This window comes from Peromyscus maniculatus, chromosome 16, assembly GCF_049852395.1.
Source record: "Peromyscus maniculatus bairdii isolate BWxNUB_F1_BW_parent chromosome 16, HU_Pman_BW_mat_3.1, whole genome shotgun sequence".
NCBI classification, from domain to species: Eukaryota; Metazoa; Chordata; class Mammalia; order Rodentia; family Cricetidae; genus Peromyscus; species Peromyscus maniculatus.
Genome location: NC_134867.1, coordinates 68,007,463 through 68,028,852, shown reverse-complemented (window position 1 = coordinate 68,028,852; position 21,390 = coordinate 68,007,463). Strand labels below are relative to the sequence as shown.

Sequence of the window (21,390 nt, the reverse complement as noted above, 5' to 3'; positions counted from 1 at the left end):
TTGATTTAAGTTGTTCTATTATTTATTACATGTAAAGCCAGGACCTGAAGCCAAGCCATCTACCTGTTTAAGGCACAAACATCACAATGAAATAAAAATGATACTAACAGTTTGCAAATACTGCTAATGAAGTTTTACTGAACATGTTATTTTAGATTTAACAGTTATTTGAAAAAAAACAGAATGCTTAGCAGAATTACTACTAATTAATGTCCAGAAGCCATATGAGTCAAATTCATAGTCTAAAGAGGGTTTATTCTATAAATAGTGATTTTGGTCCAAAAAAGACCAAAGGTGGCTAAAAATAGAATTACAGTATCTTAAAAAATATATATCGGAAATATATCAGTCTCCCCAAAAGCTGGCTGCTTCCAAACTAGATTTAATATTCTGCATGTTTTCCCTCCGCTGCTTGGTAAACACATTGGCCTCTCCTTTCTGCAGCCGGCGTCTGGCAGCTGACATCTGCTGCCTTGTCAACTGACGTTTCACCTTCTGCTTCACCAGTTCCTGGAAAGATTTCTAAGTTAGTATCACTAATAACAATTTTGACAAGGAACAGAAAATCATTAAAGCAAAGATTTACATTGCTAATACCTTTCAAATTTACATGTTGAGTATGAATTTTTAAAATTCTTAATGACACTATATGTACAGTAGATAAACCAGGAGAAGTTGTTGTAAAACTTAAAAGTTTACATTCTTTGCAGAAATACAAATTATACAGCCAAAGGGGTCAGTGCAGCATAATAGTTTAAATTACAAATCACCACAGTGCCACCTAGTGATCATGAGCATGGTGGGGAAAATAAAGATGAAAATTATTCCTTTTTCTTGGTAAGAGACATGATTTTGTCATAAATTATTAATTAATTTTATTATTATTATTACTACCACTATTATTTGAGGCAGTCTCATGTAGCCTGGGTGCCCAGGCTGGCCTTAAACTGGAATGAAGCCAGATAACCTTGATCTTTTAATCCTCCTGAGTTCAACTCCAAGTGCTAGAATTACATAGCCACACCTTGTTTGTGCTAGGGATTGAAAACAGAATTGGGAAGCCGGGCGTGGTGGCACATGCCTTTAATCCTAGCACTTGGGAGGGGGGAGGCAGGTGGATCTCAGAGTTCAAGGCCAGCCTGGTCTACAGAGAATTCCAGGACAGCCAGGGCTACACAGAGAAACCTTGTCTCAAATAAATAAAATAAAATATATATAGTTATTTAAACTATCTTCTCTTTTTGTTGTTGTAAGTAAAAACATTTTCCTATTAGATCTAGCCACATGTTTATTTATTAAAGGGGAATATACCTTAATTACTTAATTCTGTTACATTCAAGGACAGAATTTACAAATGACTGGTGGCTGTGTTAAGAGTTTATGTCTAGCTTTCAGAAGAACCTGGATTTGACCCCTTGCAATGCAAAAGTCCAATAAATGGGAATGATCAAAGATAAAACAGATTTTATGTCTATAATTTCAAGAAATTTAAACTCTTTTTGTCCTTGCATAAATTCCAAAACCACCATCAAGTTCATTGAGGTAATGAACAGTCCCCTCCTGTCATTTTAACAAAACAGAAGGAAAACAGTATGAGAAAAATTTTAAGAGAAGTTAGGTGTACAGCCTGTAATCCTAGCAGTTAAGAGGCAGGTGCATGAGATGAAGAGAGAAAGAAAGGGTATGGATTAATGTGGAAGGATCTAGGGTGAGGAGAAACTGTGATTGGAATATACTGTATGAAAAAATATTTTCGCCAGGCAGTGGTGGCGCATGCCTTTAATCCCAGCACTTGGGAGGTAGAGCCAGGTTGCTCTCTGTGAGTTCGAGGCCAGCCTGGTATACAGAGCGAGATCCAGGACAGGCACCAAAACTACACAGAGAAACCCTGTCTAAAAAAACCAAAAAAAAAAAAAAAAAAAAAAAAAAAAAAGAAAGAAAGAAAAGAAAGAAAAAAATATTTTCAATTAAAAAAAAAAAAAGACTCCAAGGCCTAGTCTGCACAGAAATCATTGTTCATGGAGTTAGACTGAAGGTCTTACCCCTCCTTAGAACACAGGCTTACATATTACAACTCATAACACTCAAGACTCTGAAACACTGGAGCCTGGTAAAGAGAAAAGAACCAAGAAGCTTAACACCTACTTAAAACAGGCATAGACAACTGTATCTGAGCCACACAGAAGGCAATTACATTTTGAGAATTTACCTTCACTGGTCTAGCAAATTTTAAATGTTTCTGAAAGGCCCCAGAACTACAATATAAACTACTGTTAACTACTTTCACTTTATTCTTTTGTGTGTGCATGTATGTACAGTATATATACACGCATTCTTGTGTACATGTGTGCAAGTATTTATGAGGGTGTTCACATATATGTGCATGCGTATGTGTATATTAAAGCCAGAGGTAAATGCATGTTGTCTTCCTCTATTGCTCCCTCACTTATTTTAGGGTCTCTCACTGAACCTGGAGCTCACCAATTTGACTAGCTGGCAGCAAACTCCTGTTTGTGTTAGGGTTATAGACATACCCACCAGGCTTTTTACATGGACATTGAGGATACAAACTCATGGAAACATCTTCCCAGCTTGAATTGTTACTTTACTCTTGATGGCTATCATTTCATATTATATTTCATTTTATCCAAAACAAAACATTCTAATTCACTAATCACATATCTGAATTTTCAATGTTTAGAAAAATGAAGTTATTTATCTTTTGAATTTATTTCATTTCATTTCCTCCCTTCTAAACTGTTTCCTTCTTTGTTCACTATGAGTAAATTATCTCTAAAAACACACAATTTTACATAAACAGAAGACAAAAATCCAACACAATTATATGACTTTAATAATATAAAAATTTGATAAATTACTATTTCACTTTCTTAATGTTAGACAATAACTTTTAGAAAGTGCAATTAAACAGTACTCTTCAAAAACACTAATCCTGAAATAAGGCAGGTGGGTTGTAAATCTGCACAGTGGCTGACAAAGAATCAGCAAAGTAAGCAAACCCAACATAGTTTTGATTTGGGTCCTGCTCTTTCCAAATGTCAGGAATGAATAAGATCTATAATCCTGACTGTGTAGATGGAGAAACAATTCCTCCACAGGCCACAGAAAGGGGTTTGCTTTGTGGAGTGTAATAATCTCCACACTGATTCTTCCTTCTGGGTAGGCCAGAACAAAGGCTGGCTTACACGCCAGAAACCTCAGTCTGGGCTAGAATATTTTGCTCACTGTCCTGTCTAGAAAATGTCTTTTTGTAAATTGTTTGCCTACCATTGCTAAATGTCCAAGGAACCAACAAAAACTTGATACCAAATGCATTTAAAATTACCTATTTCCCAGAATGTAACAAAGTGAGGATGGAACACCTTCACATTTCAACCATACTGCCATGGCCTTACCTTTCTGCAAAGTCATCTAACTTTCCTTGTTAAAAATCAACAACTGGGGGGTAGGGGTGGAGGGTGGGGAGCTGAGAGATGGCTCAGTAGTTCAGAGCATTGACTGCTCTTCCAGAGGACCCAGATTCAATTCTGAGCACCCATACGGCAGCTAAGAACTGTCTCTAACTCCAGGATCTGACAGCCTCAAATATATATAACAGGCAAAACACCAATGCAAACAAAATAAAAATAAATTATCATTAGAAAGAAAGAAAGAAAGAAAGAGGAAGGAAGGAAGGAAGGAAGGAAGGAAGGAAGGAAGGAAGGAAGGAAGGAAGGAAGGAAGGAAGGAAGGAAGAAAGAAAGAAAGAAAGAAAGAAAGAAAGAAAGAAAGAAAGAAAGAAAGAAAGAAAGAAAGAAAAGACTGAATCACATTGGAAAGTACAAAATCCCATCTGGATCCAAAATAACATTTTCTCTCTCAAATTCAAACTAATTTTTATGCTGCCATATCCCTGGAAACTGCTTATTTCAGGTAAAAGTAAACCCTCTCCTCTCTTACTATATTTCTGAGTGCTGTTAACTTTATAGCATTAAAACATGAGAAACAAATATCTAAATGACCTGAAATCCTCACAATACCTAAGTTCATTATTCTCTCCACAGTGCTGGCCCAAACAGCTGGTTTATGTGTAATACTTACTGGAGGAATTGTTGAACAGCTTAGGATACTGCCTGTCGATGTAACACTCAGGGTTCTTGTTCTATGCTGAGTAACACTCCTCATACTATCTTCATCTCTAGAATAAACAAAATTTACGAAATACACAATTTATCTTAATTTTTATAATGTAAAAATTAATTTTTTTCGTAGTGAAGCTTACAATGAAATGCCTCAAAATGGTATTTATTAAAGTAAAAAGTGAAACTACTTGCAACTCAGTCCACTACATTTGAACATTCATGGAATGTCTGACAAGAGTCACCATCAAACTTTCCAAATAGAATGTTGCAGTAACTGAATTTTATCATTTTCCCACAATTCATTTGTGTTTTCCACCAAATTATCTAAGTCTATTTCTCACACTGAGTGTCTTTCATAAAAAAAAATTACAATCATGGATATGTCTATGCTTTTCAATGTTCAGTATTTTAATATAAACAATGTACAAAAACCCAGAAAACATTAACTTCTGATGTTCAGTATTTTTCTACAACATCTATTTTTTAAAATTACATTTATTTATCTTTCTGTGTGAATGGCACAGGCCACAGTGTTCATGTAGAGGCCAGAGAACAATTTGCAGGAGTCAGTTTTCCCTTCCACATGTCGGTCCTAGGAATTGAACTTGGTAGCAAGTGACTTCACCTTCTGAGCCATTTCCTTGGCTCTGCAACATCTATTTTTGTTTGTACATTTTCTGTTGAAATGACTATTCAAGGAATAAAATTTTGCACAGTATTTATTCAGAGCAAGAACAAATCATTAACCCTACTCCCTGCTTAATAAGACTAGTAACACTATATAGTGTTTTGCTAGGTATTTGCTAGACATTGTAGGTATATCTCAGAAGGTGCTTCTGAATTGGTAAACTGAGTAAAGCAAACTGTCCTCTCAATGTGGGTAGATGTCATCCAATTCAGTGAAGTCTGAACTATAATGGCAGAGGAAGAGAATCTCTGCCCAACTATCTTTGAGCTAGGACATAAATATTCTTGTCTCTGGAATCAGATTAGCGCCTATACTATTGGCTGTCCTGAGTTTCCAGCTTGCTCATTGTAGACCTTGGCACTTCAGTTTATATAACCCCAAAGGCCAAGTCCTTATAAAGTCAATCCCAGACTTAGTATGGCTGATCTTAAAAATCTTCAACTTTGTAACAGTGTGAAAGTGCTAGTACACCTGGTGAAAACCACACTTTGATCTCCTCTAGGGCTGTTATTAAGTGGTACTGATACTCTTGATAGGATGGAAAACAGTCTGAAGATCTAATCACAAGGACAAACGACATGTACTTTACCATAGGTTTTTTCTAAGCTATGATATTTGGCAGTTCATGTGTACCAAACATTTTTTTATTTCCCTTCTAATTATAACAGATTTATAACAATGTGAGTCCAAGATAAGAAGTACCCTTAATAAATTTCCTATTGATTCTATTTGGTCTAGAGAACCCAGACCAAATCAGATCAAAATGTGTTATCACAGCAACCCTTCTGACTAGCTGACTTTTTCTTATGCTTCTACTTTAATTTCCCATGTTTATTAAATGGTGGCAGCCCAAAGGCAGAAGATACAGAGCTATGTGGAAAAGGAACACAATTCTCACATTTTACTTCATGAACAAAAACTACAAAGATAAAGGTGTCCTTAAGACACAGATATTAATTTTTTTTTAAAAGACAGATATATTGGGTTTGTAGGACCTGGAGGTAGCAATTTTGGAGCTGCCCCTGGTTATGAAAATGAAAATGGTGGAGAACCTAGATACAGCAACCAGAGCAGGGGCTATGGAATTATGGCAACCATGAAGGAGGAAGCTATGGGATCTGATCTGGAAATTATAACCAGCAACACTGTAAAGATGGGCCAATGAGCATGAGAAAATTTGGTGGTAGCAGGAACATGAGGTGATCACAAGGTAGAGGAAACTGGTCTTGGTGACAGTGAAGGAAATGGGGGTTATGGTAAGAGGGACTAACACAGAGCTTCTTACTTGCCATGAGCTTCACTGTACAATAAGGGGAGGAGAGTCCAGAGGAACAGAACTGCTCCTGGTTATTGAAATAACAATTTTAAAGAAACTTTTATCTCAGTCATGCATAAGCGTACAGTGATATGGCAGAAGACAGCAGAGCAGCACAGAGAGCAATTCTGTGAATGGTTGAATTATTTAATAACATTATCTTAGTGCAGAGAAAAGAATAAGACAGTTTCTTAGTTTCCTAATTTTCTTTCTTGCCTGACTAGCTCAGTAGGTAGAACATGAGATGCTTAACTTTCTGGTGGCTTTTGTAAGAGTGTAGAAAGAAGCATTCCTTCTGTGGTAACACTATTGTTGTAGATGTCAAGTGACATGTAACTTTTTAAAAATGGTTCTCAAGGTTTTGAAAAGTATTAGCTGGGATCATGATAAGACAGCATAAAGTTTTTCCCTTTTAAGTCAGAGCTGGAGAGATGGCTCAGAGGTTAAGAACACTGGCTGTTCTTCCAGAAGTCCTAAGTTCAATTCCCAGCAACCACATGGTGGCTCACAACCATCTGTAATGAGATCTGGTACCCTCTTCTGGTGTGCAGGCAGAACATTGTATACATAATAAATAAATAAATAAATTTTAGGGTCTGGAGAGATGGCTCAGAGGTTAAGAGCACTGGCTGTTCTTTCAGAGGTCCTGAATTCAATTCCCAGCAACCACATGGTGGCTCACAACCATCTGTAATGAGATCCGGTGCCTTCTTCTGGCCTATAGGCATATGTGCAGGCAGAACATTGTATACATAATAAATAAATAAATCTTAAAAAAATTAAGTCTATGTACACTTAAAAGTTTAATAAAGTAATTCTAAAGTAATAAATGATGCACTTCTGAACATGCACTGGGAAATGCTTAACAATGCTCTGCTGATCTAGTTTTGTACATGAATGTTTTGAAGTAAATAAAAATCACTATTGCAATGAACTATAGTTTGGTTCTAGACAAACTATCCCAAATCTAAAAATTAGGTTTCAGGACTTTTGCTAATTTAAGTTGAGCTTAACACTCTCAAGACAAAAGGAAATTCTTAAAATGTAATACTATTACGTGGCTTTAAGTGCACACAAAAAAACCCAAACAAATGACAGAAGGCCCAAAACCCCAGAAAATATTCTCAGTAGATATGTGATAGAAATCACATTTGCTCTATGTCTTACATACTTACATGCCTCTCTGTAGTTTAAACATAAATTAATTGTATTAATGAAGCAGAACTTACCCTGTCTAAAAACAGATTTACTTATTAAAAGAGCTACATTAATTCTATGAAGTCATAAATTTTAGTTTAAGGCAGAATTCTGTAAAATTTAGTCAACAGACTATCTGGAATCAGATTAATTGAAAAGACAAATTTGTTTCAATATAAAAAAGTTAACTTTCATTTTACAGATGATGGCACAGCACAATTATGTCATATTATTTGTTCTTTTTCAATATGCTCCTTTGTCAGAGTCAAAGAATATAATAATCTCAAGATCAAAGGAAAAAGGAAACAAAAATCTATACCTGAAAGGCCTGAACTCCTTGTTCAATGATGACAAGGCAATCAGATCAGGACATTCATCCTCACACTCCTCACAGCCAGCAGGGCTTCTCCACTGACCTGTCTGGCCATCATGTCTGGTATCATTTTCAGTACTATTGCTCTCCTCAGAAAACCCAGTAACAGAACTGTGGCTAAGAACCTCCTTTTTCATTTCTTCTAAAGCTTGATTTAATTCAGTCACTTCAAAACTGGATACATCAGCACTCTGCTCTGATAAACTGTCTTCCTTTATTTGCTTGAGGTCTTCAGATGAGCAGCAACAGTGGTCACCTGACTCATGTACTGGGTTAAGTTCATTTTCCATCTCTGATGTCCAAACTTTGTGTTTTTCTAACACCTCTTCATCAGAGAATGAGAAGTCAGATTCGTCTTCTGTTTCAGTAATTTTATCATCTGGACCTACTGGATGTAGCAATTCATCATCTGCTTGCATTTCTTTTGTGTAACCACTAGCAGACACCTCAACGTCAAGAGAATCCTCCCTCCTAGGGAAAGAAGGTACTAGCATCAATTGACACAGAAAAGAGATATCTGAAATAAACAGCACCACTAACAAATGACGAAACTGAAGTGAGTTAAAATGGTCTTCCACATTTAATCTTAAACATAGTATTTAAATTATTTAATTATGCAAATATAAAAATATTTGAAGAATAACTAAAAAGCAACATAATAAAGATTATAGAAATCAGTTGATTTTTATTAACTTAGTAGATTAACTTTCAAAAAGGGTAAGGATTGCTTTTTAAGCCTAGCATAATTTGTCATTATAGAAACTTCATCCAACAACTGATAGGAATAGATGCAGAAACTCACAGCTAAACATTAGGTGGAGCTAAGGGAACTCCACGAGAGAGGGGGAGAAAGGATTATAAGAGCCAGAGGGGTCAAGGACACAGCCCACAGAAACAATTAAGCAGGGTCCATAGGGGCTCAGAGACCAAGGCACCAATCAGGGAGCCTGCATGGGTCTGACCTAGGTCTTTTACATCTGTGTTTTGACTGTGTAGCTTAGTGTTCTTGTGGAATTTCTAATAGTGGAAGTGGAACTGTCTGACTCTTTTGGCTGCTTTTAGGACCCTTTTCCTTCCACTGGGTTGCCTCATTCAGCCTTGATATGAAGGTACGTGCCTAGTCTTACTGTAACTTGTTAAGTCACGTTTGGTTGATATCCCTGGGAGGCCTCCTCTTTTCTGAAGGGAAATGGAGGAGGAATGGATCTAGGGGGGGAGGGGAGGTAAGAGAGGCTGGGAGAAGAGGAGGGAGGGGAAACTGGGGTTGGAATGTAATATATGGGAGAATATAAACAAATTAATTAAAAAAATTATAAAATATTTTAAATAAAGGGATAAAAGGAAAAAAGATTGCTTTTTAAACTATATAGCAACAAATCTCAAATCAGGAAATATCTTAAAAGTGTATAAAACCAATAAAAAAAGATTAACTTAAAAAATACATAATTTGAATAAAAGAAAAATACAAGGCTGGAGACATGGCTCGGCATGTTACTTTTCTAGTGGAGGGTCTTGGTTCCTAGTACCCACTTTGGTTGGCTCACAATGACCAGCTCCAGGGGATTTGACTCTCCTCTGGCCTCTGTTGGTACTTGCACTCATGTGCACACATTACGTGCTGGTTAGTGTGTTGTCAATGTAACACAGGCTAAAATCCTATGGGAAGAGGGAACCCCAATAAAGAAAATGTCCCCACCACATTGATCTATAAGCAAGCCTGTGCATTTTCTTGATTCATGATTGATATGGGAGAGCCCAGCTCTTTGAGCAGTGCCACCCCAAGGCAGGTGGTCCTGGGAGGTTTAAGAAAATAAACTGAGCAAGCCATGAAAGAGCAGGCCAATAAGCAGAACTCCTCCATGGCTTCTGCTTCAATTCCTGCCTCGGATTCCCCAATGATAGACTATAACCTGTGAGACAAATAAACCCTTTCCTCCTCAAGCTGCTTTTGTTCATGGTGTTTTATCACAAGTGAAACCCTAACTAAGACACAGAAATACACATAATTAAAAATAAAATCCTATAAACCAAAACACTAATTTCATTTAGATTTAACACTTGATTTCTTATAAATGGGTTATGAGCATTTGATGCAACATTCAAAATACAATGAAAGGTGTTGACTTCATAAGAAAAAAATTCAACATTCAGAAGTTCAGTTGTGGTATCTTAACGGACTGACGGCAAGTATTTTCAAATCTTCAAGTTTCATTCATGTGCTGTAGAGTAGAAATATTCAACAGCAATTGTGTATCTGGACATTATTCAGACAAAAGAATTAACTTTAGAATTAAGCAAATAATCTATCACAGGGGTTCTATCATGATAAGCAGTACTAAATACAAACCTGATGTCACTAAAAGTGGGGTAGAGCTCACTTTCATAGCCAAAACGTTTCATGAAGAACTCTCTAATGCATTTAACATCTCTGTCAAAATACCTGTAAAAGCAAACATTCACTTTTAATGTTATCTTTTCTATCTACTGTCCATTTATTTACTTCTATACAGGACACATAGCCTCTCCATGTATCTACCTACTTCTGAGCAAGCTTTGGTTTTAAAACTTTTTTTTTTTTTTTTTGGTTTTTAGAGACAAGATTTCTCCAAGTATCCCCAGCTATCCTGGAACTAGCTCTGTAGACCAGGCTGGCTTGAACTCATAAGAAATCTGCCTGCCTCTGCCTCTCAAGTGCTGGGATTAAAGGTGTGTATTACCACCACCCAGCTTCTCCGACTTCTTAAAGCACTGTTTGAACAAATTGGCTCTATGGCTAAGAAAGCTTGATTTGAATGTTAAGTCCAAATCCTTTTTTTTTTTTTTTTTTTTCTTTTCTTTTTTTTTGGTTTTTCGAGACAGGGTTTCTCTGTGTAGCTTTGCGCCTTTCCTGGGACTCACTTGGTAGCCCAGGCTGGCCTCGAACTCACAGAGATCCTCCTGCCTCTGCCTCCCGAGTGCTGGGATTAAAGGCGTGCGCCACCACCGCCCGGCTAAAGATTTTTTTTTTTTTTTTGGTTTTTCGAGACAGGGTTTCTCTGTGTAGCTTTCCAAATCCTTTTAATGCTCTCTCCACTGTAACTTATGTTAGGTTCTCAGTACACAGGATAAGCATAATGAATGATTAGGTTAAAAATTGGATTTAAATATGTTTTCTTTACTTTAAAATACTGAGTAGTAAAGATTCTCTTACAGGGAAAATTCTAGTAATTAGATATCCTTTATTCAAAAAACAAATCTGATCTAAATAGAAACCTGAAAAATTATGAATAAAAATGATTTTATGATACACCAACATCCACAACTAGAATCAGTTTTAGCATATACCATTCAGCATTTGGATGGGAAGTAGAAACCATCTGTGGAAAATCAATCATGGTGATGTGGTCATCTTTATCCAAAATGAGATTGAATTCATTGAAATCTCCATGAATCAGCCCATGATTTCCCAGTTTGACTATTAGTTCCATAGCTTCATCATAAACTGATGCAGGGTCTTCAACATGATGTATCTGACACCTGAAAGTATGAAAATTATAAACAGGTTATTTGTACATGTTCATGATTTTAATGAGCATAAAAATGCATGTGTAGGTGTCATTTCAATTCCCAATCTTCCCAGTTTCCTCCTTATTCTCATCACAGATATGTGCCTCAACTATTAAAAGACCACACCATGCTCCAATCCTATCTGTTTTCCACTGTCACCTCCTATCTCAAATTTTCCTTACAGCTCAACTCTTTTTACTTAGGCCATTTCAAATTTCACTCATTCTACTTTCAACAGATTTCCTTCCACTTCATTTAAACAAAAATGGTTCAAGATAATTTCTTCTATGCTTTTAAGCCTAAATTCTTAGTCATTTCCATTTCTAGTCAGCTGACTTCTTTCCTCTCCTGAAATACTTCACCTAACTATCAGGTACCATGCCTTTCAGGTTTTCTTTCTTTACTGTTTATTACTGAGGCCAAAGTCCTCACTATAATTGACTTACCGCCTCTTTCACATTCAAACCCAATCCCAAATATAGCACGTTGCTATCTGTAGAACATACTGAGACTCTGAGCACTTTTCAGCACCTTTACGACTGTGACCAAAGATATTATCATCTCTTGCTTGGACTGCTATAAGTTTTCTAACTTACCTTCCCTGACTATTTCTTGGATCTCACTGTTCACATTTCCCCTTCCTCCTGCCCATTCCACCTTAGTCACTCTGCTCTATACACTGGTTTGTTCTCTCTCCAACCTCGACTGTCAACACCCAAGGACCAAAGCCCTTTCTTTACCTGAAATATTGCCTTAGCTAGTTTCCTAAGATTTCACCCCGTGAATGACACTTTTCTGACTACATTAAACAGGAATCTCCTACCTCTAGCCTCTTCATTGACCTTTAGCAATAAAATTTACTGATATACTAGATGTACTATGTATTTTTCTGTTCAGTTTGAGGGCAGGAACTTTTTTGTTCACTGCTGAATTTGAAAGTATTTGTATGTAACAGATCCTTTATAAATACTGAACAAATCAATTCACAAATGGTAGAGATGACAAACTGAATGAAACTGAGCTTTCAACTTATTTTTGCATAGAAATTTCTAACTTCTTCCAACAATTTAATGTTTTACTTAAAAATTTATTTATTAGGACCTATGCTTTCAAGCTTAATAAATACTTACAAGGGATAACCATTGATAAGCTCCATGATCACTGCATGGCGATTGTAATCAATTGGCTTTGGAACTGGAAATTTCCTCTCATATAATGCCTAAAACAGAAAAATATAAAAAGCTAATAAAATCATGTTTTTAAAAGAACAAAAGAATGTACTTTCCTGCAACAAGGCTTTACAAAATTTTAGTCAACTTAAGGGGATTCATTATGCAAAACTAAAAATAATGAAGTAAATTTTAACAAACCCTACTAGACAGAATAACTATGTTATTTTCTATTAACCTCAGTTGTTGATAATATTTAAGTATTGAAGATATTTTAAAAAATCTACATGGCACTTATTTTTAAAGGTAACAGGCCAGGTGGTGGTGGTGGTGGCGGCAGCAGTGGCGGTGGCGGCAGCACGCCTTTAATCCCAGCACTCGGGAGGCAGAGGCAGGCAGATCTCTGTGAGTTCGAGGCCAGCCTGGTCTACCAAGCAAGTTCCAGGAAAGGCGCAAAGCTACACAGAGAAACCCTGTCTCAACAAACCAAAAAAGGTAACAAATGCCATTTTATTATATAAATATGTAAATTAGTATTTTTTCTCATGTTAAAGAAAAATACTACTCAACTTATCTGAAACAAGATCTCCAGATACTATTTTCAATAAAAAGGACATTTATATAGTCACACACATAAATTGCATAACAGTAAAATACCTTCATTAAGAGGAAGCCTCTAGGAAAAGAACATAATCGATAGAGTTCAAGTTGACTGTAGGGGCTGAGTTGGGGGTCATTTAAGGTCTTTGTATAATGGTTGATTATAATGAGCTACAGGTTATCATTTTTCTTTTTTTAAAGAAATATAAAATCATTAAAAAATACCTTCATATAAGCAAATTCCTTCATGGCAGAGAGACGAGATAAATAAAGCCAAGAAACATTATGCCTGTGCTTATGATAATCACGCTTATTTTTCAGATTTCGAAAGGAGGTTCTTCCCAGTCTGTGAAGCTTCAGTGCAAACTGCTGCCCCTTTTCATTTGCAACAATGTAAATATCTACAGCAAAAATTATAAAAGCATCGTTAGGACACTTTTACTGCAATGGGTCAAACAGTTTTAACTTTAACTGCCTTTCATTGTATCTGCTATTTTTCCTAATTCTTCTTGTGCAAAATATTTCATATCCTAAATGACAACCCAGAATGTGTTCATATATGTAGCTGTAAAAGAAAGCAGAGGTATACTTAGCCAAAGGGTACTTCTGCTTTCGAAGATGTTCAATACTTACATTTATCATTATGTCAAAACAATCATTCAATTCATTGAGAAAGCAGTTCTAGTGAAAAAACGTGTTAGGGATCCAACACAGGCCTTGCATACAGCAGGCCAATCTCTTATCATACGATTATATTCTCAGTCCAAGATAAGTGATATAACATCTTCCATTTCAACATTTTCAGTTCAATTGCTTTGATGACCAATAAATTAGAATTTATTTCTGTAAGTAAACTAGTGATCTTACTAAGTAATTTGCCAACTATCAAAGTAAGTTATTTGTAATGCTGATATTACAATTAGAACACATTAAGAAATTTTAATCATTTCTATTAATAATAGGTTATCATTTTATTGACAGAATATAAATCATTACACATTTCTGAAACTTGATAATATCAAAATTTATATACTTTTTACCCTTTATGGACTGAATTGTGTTCCTTAAAATTCCCCCACTGAAGCACTAACCTTTAATGTATCTATCTAAAGATAGGGACTTCCATTACTGCTCACAATTAAGAATAAAGGAAACTCAAATCACTACTGCTTAGAAATTGGTAAAAACCAACCAAAGAGCAACCATCCCACTATAACAATGTACAATTATGAGAAAGATACCTGCTGATACACAATGTCAACAAGAGCGAAAAGCAGAAAAAAATTAAGGTATAAAATCCTGAATAATGCTTACTTCCACTCTTGGCTACAATCTCATGTGAACACAAAAATAACTCTAAATACACATAAATGTAGCTGTTTTTATATAGAAATTTTCTCAGACTAAATAAAATTTTTCTATTTGTCTTAGTTATGGGATATAATCAACAGAAAATTAACTGAAATATATATTTGAAATAAGACGCCAGGCGGTGGTGGCACACGCCTTTAATCCCAGCACTTGGGAGGCAGAGACAGGTGGATCTCTGTGAGTTCCAGGAAAGGCGCAAAGCTACACAGAGAAACCCTGTCTCGAAACCCCTGCTCCCCACCCCATCCCAAAAAAGGACTAGATTTTATTATATTTTCTATTTTTACAATGTTAATGCTTATTTTATTATTCAATTAATCTTTTAAAAATTAAAAAAATAAACAGAATCTATTTCATAACTTAGTTTTCATATAATTGAAGTATTTACAATAGCTAATTCATAATTTAAAATTCAAAAGTAATGACTGAAAGCAAAAACAATTAACAGGAAGGTTACGTTACCCAAAGGGATAGCCCACAGTGTTTATACATATTTTCATGTGCACATGTTCTCCCAACTCCAACTTAGCATTCTATCTAATATTATTTCTTAAATACATACCATAATTTAGATTTAAACCCAGAAGGCATGCTAACCATGTAAAATCTCAGAAGGACCTTTTTGGGGTAGGTTTCTTAATAATTATTTATCCAAGTTTAATTTTGCCTCTCCAGTTTTGACAATGTAAATTAGATAGGAAAAACTGCACAGGACAAAAACTGTATATAGGAGGCTATGGTTCAGAATCATCTCCTAGTCTTTATTCTTGTCTCTCACAGAGGAAGTAAATGAATATACAACTATTTGCTCAATGATATTTTAAAATGCTTTTAGTTCTGTGTTGCTGTGACATAACAATGTGCCTGTGGTATTGATATTTACTATCTTCCATTACTTCCTTTTGCTATGTATTTTAAGTATTACAAATGCATACTTTATCAGATTTAAAGTAAGAGCAAATATAATATTTACCAAAGATGTGAGCTATTAAAAGAAAATGAGGGCCTGAAGCATAGCTGAGTGGTAAAATGTGCTAGCATGTGTGAACTCTGGAAATTTTTGGTATTATTGAAATGATAGTAATGGACTTATGGAGGTAATTATAACTTACTAAATTACTGTTAATAAATATAACAAACAAACCTAAATCTGTTATTGCTTATGATCAACTTTCTGACTTACTGTTTTGTTGAAGTATGTAATAAAATTAAAGAATGCTTTTTCAAAGTAAAATAAAAACTTAAGCAAAGACAATGCTTTCAACAATACTTTTAGTACATACCTGACTCTTTGCCAACACCCATCTGGTTTCCAACAGACTCAATTACCTGTCTAGAAGACAGTGTTTTCAAAGCTAGGTAATCATAACCAGCATTTGTCAATCGATAGCCCTGGACAGCTAGACAAAAATTAGATATGAACATTATTTACTTGCACTGTAGCAACAAGATACATCAACTCAATCCAACCATCAAAGATGGAAAGTCTTAGCTACAGAAAGATAAACTACACAGACTTATAAGTTCCCAATTTCTTCTCTATTATAGAACTACTTAAAGTGTGACTCATGTATCGACACCAGTTTGAGGGTCTGTGAAAAGATATGCACATAAACTCAAAAGGATTTAAGTTCATGATATTTTATATTGATCTGGCCATGAATTTATGCCCATTTTTGTATATAACCATTATTCTCTTTACTTTTTCCAATAACTACTTTCTCTTATATTTATAAAAGATCTGCAGCAGGTTTTTAAACCTTCAACCCTCATCACAGATGGCTTGAGAAGAAATGCTCTGGCCCTGTTAGAGGCTGAATTTTCCAAAGGTGGCGGTAACTGTGTGACTATCCCATTTGTTCTGCAGTGTGATCTCGCTACTTTCTCTGCCCTCTTTGAGTGGACTCTGTGACTGTTTTTGACCAATTCAATATGGCATAAGAATATATCAGTTCTTGGTTGTCTAACCAGGCAACCTGTACTTCATGCCCTACAGAAAGCCAATTAGCTCAAAACTGACAAATAATGTAGCATAAAATACTTACTTTTAGTACGTTCCCAAGCTATAAGCTTATGCTTCACTAACTCTCTCAACACTTTGTTACAACCACCATGCTTCAGGTTGGCTATAGAGGCAACTAAACTGCAGGGAACAATCTCGTGGTTCTTCATGCCCATTTCGACCTGAAATTAAAGGAATCATTATAATGCCACAAGCAACATGAAGCCTCGTCTATTAAAACCTTGCTAAGAAATTAAATTAGCCTCTTGAAACGTTCCCAACTAAGTAGATCTCTAACCACAGCTGTGCAGCCTAACAGAAACAGATCTTGAGAAATGTGCTGTTAAGCAAACGCAGGCTACAAAGTTAATGGGCACTACCATGGTTATACTGCCACTAGATAGAATGATCTTAGAGGATTATTGAACATATGTTCTGTGGCCAAACAAAAAGTTTAAGGCAGCATATGACTTACAATATAGTTATTTTAGTCTCCATCATGTTAAATTCCTTCTTGGTAAATACAGTTAATCACTGATACTGTCAACTTCAAGAGTAAAAACTTAGTTCTTGAAAAGCTAATGACGTGGTTCATAATAAAATACTTAACACCTAAACACTGTCTTAAAAAAAACCCACAGATATTCCAGATATTAAGCATAATTGAGATAATTGATATAGAGGCAAAGAAGTTCACAGAAAGAGGAGGTGGGCAAGAAAAGATAACACTGGCAGCATCTGCCTGAGTCTGGAATGTTAAGTTCAATGACTAGGTAATTCCTTAGGGAGCTTAGAAATTTTGGAAGACAAATCTGTTACTCTGTTGTCTCACCATAACTACGCATTTGAGACTTTTAACTCATTTTTAATGTTCTGTTTCTGCTTCCCCAATCTTCTAATACACTTCTTGACTACCTTATTCTCATTAGACATTGAGAAATAAGCGAATCTACTGAGGAGAGCCATTATTTAAAAATACCATTTAAAGAAAAAGCCCAGGTTAATTAAGACAGCTATAGGAGAAAGAAAGTGCATGCTAAATTTCTTAGGACCTTGCATTTGATTGATTAATTTGTAAGTGCTACCTACTTAAGACTAATTCCAAAAACTTTGACTACAAAGGCTTAAAATAATACATGAACCAAGGAACTCATACTACATATCCTATAATGTAATTACATTAACATGGTCCTTCTCCTTACCAAAAGACAGTGATTCCTAAACAAAGACTGACTGACTCTAATCTAAGATGTATGCCATGATCTCTGTGCAATGAGACTAAAGCGACACAATCAAATTTTGTCATTTTCCTAATTAAAACATTCACTGGCTTCCAACATAATGTTACTAGGCCTGCGAGGGCAACGGTCTACATGATTTGGTTCTCAGCTTTTTTTCCCATGTACATCTTCCACCATTAGACCCAGCCACACTGGCCTTTTCTTCCTCTGAAGACTTTTCCCCATCTCTGGGTTTTTGCTCTTATTAGGGTCTTTATCTCGAACTCTCTCCAAGGACATCTCTTCTCCCATAGGTAATATTCCCCTGTTTCGGGGACATGACACAAACCAACAACTCTGTGATTTAATTAAAATAGGAGTAAAGACACGATTCTTGGATTTAGGCAGTCTCCGTCACTATACAACTCAAAGATAGTAGTACTCTTGCCTCACCTTCCACCACATAGATACTTTCTATTCCTTTATCCTTTGTTACCCTCACGATCCTTATTACTTGATAATGACATTATTAACTTACTGGGTTACTTGAGGACCGGAGGTATCTGCCCCCGTCTGTTTTGCACTCTGCTGAACTGCCTAAAATTGTTACTAAAACCAGACACTTTTTTTTTTTTTTTAAATGAATCAGAGGGAACATTACTGGGTCTATTACTGGGAACCTAAGGGGCCTCCTTCAAGGACTTTTAGTTTTTTTTGTTTTTTTTTTTTTTTTTTTTTTTTTTTTTTTTTTTTTTTGAGACAGGGTTTCTCTGTATAGTTTTGCGCCTTCCTGGAACTCACTTGGTAGCCCAGGCTGGCCTCGAACTCACAGAGATCCGCCTGGCTCTGCCTCCCGAGTGCTGGGATTAAAGGCGTGAGCCACCGCCGGGCGGTGGACTTTTAAATCCTCACTCTCCCTAGTTTGGAAGCCGTGGGTCACTGAAGTTTCCCGGGCAGCACAGACGCCAGCGCCTCTAAAGCAAAACGAGAAGAGGAAAGGAAGGCTCTGCAGTCTTCAGGAAAAGACAACTCCTCTCCACAAAAGCTGAGTGCAAGTCAGACCTTGGTACCCTTTACCCAGATCCCAGCCCCATTGCTCAGCTCCCAGCGACCTTAGAGGGGCAGGAAGAGGACGCCACCGGGGTGGACAGGCGAGAGAGGTGTGCTTCTTACCGCGGTGAGGACCCTGAAGTCATCTCTGCTCATGTACCTCAGCTTGGCCACGTTTACCTTCCCCATGCTTGCTCAGCTCCGGCTCAGCTCCAGCGCCGACGCTCACACCGGACGCGCAAAGCCGCTGGGTAATCTCGCGGGCTTTCTGCAGGTTGCCGGCCCACCCAGGCGCTCTGTGTTTACAGTACTTGTTAGTAGGTAAGAACGCCTGCTTGACTGGTACTGGAAGATGCTACATTTTCTGGTCTAAGAACTAAAAAGCAGGGAAAGGTGATTATTCGCTTTTTCAGTTTTTTTTTTCTTTTACACGTGACTGATCTGGCGGGTTGCAACTTTTTCTCATAATATGACACGTTACTTTTCAGAGCTGCCAGGACCTGATTCGGAAATAAGGCTTCACTTCCGGAAGCAACAGCGCTCAGGTCAGGGGAGGGGCAAATTTTGTCCCTTACGGGCGGCGTCTACTTTAGTGCTGAGACTGTCTACTGTAAAAGCAGGGAGGGAAATGACCAAGTGAGACTCCAGGCCAGCAAAGCCACCGGAGGGAAGGCGACAGAGCGCCACGCGCCGCATCTCGGTCGCCTGCGCCTGTCCCGCAGAGGAGGCTGGGTTAGGAATCTCTGGCTTCAGCCTCTGCTGCCCGCCTGGCGGGACGGGGACCCCAGGACCGGTTAGGCGGAGCTGCTCTCCTTACTTCCCTACCCCCGCTTCTTTGGAAGCTCGCGTTTTGATGTTTCTGGGGGTCCAGGAGCAATTGAAAGGGTTTATGGGAGACTTCTATTGGACTTGCTTCTTCTCTCTATGCCTACTTAGAATCGTGGAGCTCTACCCAAGACAAAGATGTCTATACCGTACCTTCTTCACAACAGCAGCAGCAGATTAACAACAGTGTGAAACTTGGTTAAGCTGCTGTGAACAGTCAAAGGACATCTGCAAGTGTTGGAATCAGCTTTTTAAAAACAGTGAGGGCGTTTCCTCAGTTACTATTACCCGGATACTCCAAACTTATTTCTGAATCTGGGACATGCTTGCTAAGAATTGAAGCTTGGCATTAATTGATGTGTGGTTGTCACTGTTAGTTATTGTTAAGATGATTTGCTTTACAGAAGCAAATATAACATGTGCCTGTATGAAATAAAAGTTTTCACAATAGAGTTCATACAAAGATAGCTTGTTGTTGAACATTCTTAGACCTTTTATTATTTATTTGTTTTATAATTTAATTTTACGTATCAGCCACGGATTCCCCTATTCTCCCTCCCCAGCCCACCTCCCACCCTCCATTCCCATCTCCTCCAGGGCAAGGACTCCCCTGGGGATTCAGCTCAGCCTGGTAGATTCAGTCCAAGCAGGTCCAGTCCCCTTCTCCCTTCACCCAGGCTGAGCAAAGTGTCCCTGCATAGGCCCCAGGCTCTAAGGCTCCAAACAGCTAGCTCATGCACTGAGGACAGGTCCAGGTCCCACTGTCTGGGGGCCTCCTAAAGAGTTCGAGCTAATCAACTGTCCCACTTATCCAGAGGGCCTGATCAGTTGGGAGCTCCTCAGCTAGTGGTTCATAGTTCATGTGTTTCTGTTAGTTTGGCTATTTGTCCCTGTGCTTTTTCCAATCATGGTCTCAACAATTCTCGCTCATACAATCCCTCTTTCTCGCCGATTGGATCTCTGCATCCGCTTCCATCAGTCATTAGATGAGAGTTCTACCACGACAGGGTGTTTGGCCATCCTATCACCTGAGTAGGTCAGTTCAGGCTTTCTCTCGACCATTGCCAGTAGTCTATTGTGGAGATATCTTTGTGGATTTCTAGGGACCTCTTTAGCACTTTGCTTCTTCCTATTCCCATGGGGTCTTCATTTATCATTATTTCTATAAATATTGGTGGCATGTTTTTTTTTTCCTTTTGGAGCCCACCACCCACCTCCCAAATAAATTGCACATGGAAGTTTATTCTTAATTATGAATGTTTGACCTTAGCTTGTCTTGTTTCTAGCCAGCTTTTCTTAACTTTAAATTATCCCATCTACCTTTGGCCTCTGGGCTTTTTCATTTTCTTACTTTTGTAAATCTTACTCTTACTCCGTGGCTTGCTGTGTAGCTGGGTGACTGGTCCCTGATGTCCTCCTCCTTCTCTGGCTACTTTTTCTACATATTCTCTTTGTCTGCCAGCCCTACCTATCCTTTCTCCTGCCTTGGTATTGGCCGTTCAGTTCTTTATTAGACCATCAGGTGTTTTAGACAGGCAAAGTAACACAGCTTCACAGAATTAAACAAATGCAACATAAACAAAAGTAACACACCTTAAAATCATATTCTACCACAGTGGTACATTCTGTACCTCTTGTAAAAGTCACCGAAACAACTGTAGCGAGTCTTTGTCCTGCCAGCCAGCTCCCAAATGATGACACAGAGACTTATTATTAGTTATGAAAGGTTGGCCTTAGTTTAGGATTGTTTTTAACTAGCTCTTGTAACTTAAATTAACCCATTTGTATTAATCTACGTTCTGTCGCATACTGCCCATTTTGCTTCCTTCAGTTTCCTGGAGTCTCTTGCACCTAGATTTATCTCCTCTTCTTCCTTTCTCTCCCCCGAAATC

The 21,390-nt window shown here is 37.4% G+C and overlaps 1 protein-coding gene and 1 long non-coding RNA gene across 2 annotated transcripts in view; one reads left to right on the top strand and one right to left on the bottom strand.

Annotated features, from left to right (window-relative positions):
- On the bottom strand, positions 1-18,935 carry Riok2 (RIO kinase 2). Its single transcript, XM_006975934.4, has 10 exons — positions 18,797-18,935; positions 16,447-16,585; positions 15,685-15,801; positions 13,256-13,431; positions 12,392-12,480; positions 11,040-11,231; positions 10,063-10,155; positions 7,662-8,186; positions 4,102-4,198; positions 1-510 (listed from the first exon to the last, which is right to left on the bottom strand). Exons 1-10 carry the CDS (start codon positions 18,860-18,862, stop codon positions 346-348), a joined length of 1,659 nt encoding a protein of 552 aa, XP_006975996.1. The 5' UTR covers positions 18,863-18,935; the 3' UTR covers positions 1-345.
- The window catches only part of LOC121823057 (uncharacterized), a 29,704-nt gene continuing 27,243 nt past the window's right edge, over positions 18,930-21,390 (top strand). Inside the window, exons 1-2 of the long non-coding RNA XR_013045185.1 lie at positions 18,930-19,066; positions 19,162-19,218. This is a non-coding gene — a long non-coding RNA (uncharacterized LOC121823057). The remainder of the gene's footprint in view (positions 19,067-19,161; positions 19,219-21,390) is intronic.

Bases quoted from the DNA above. Each gene is read 5' to 3' on its own strand.
- Riok2 (XM_006975934.4), bottom strand. From the start codon at position 18,862: ATGGGGAAGGTAAACGTGGCCAAGCTGAGGTACATGAGCAGAGATGAC. The intron at 16,586-18,796 runs GTAAGAAGCACA...CTTTAATTTCAG, and splicing joins ACTTCAGGGTCCTCACCGCG to GTCGAAATGGGCATGAAGAA. The intron at 10,156-11,039 runs GTATATGCTAAA...TTGCTTTTACAG, and splicing joins TCCCATCCAAATGCTGAATG to GTATTTTGACAGAGATGTTA.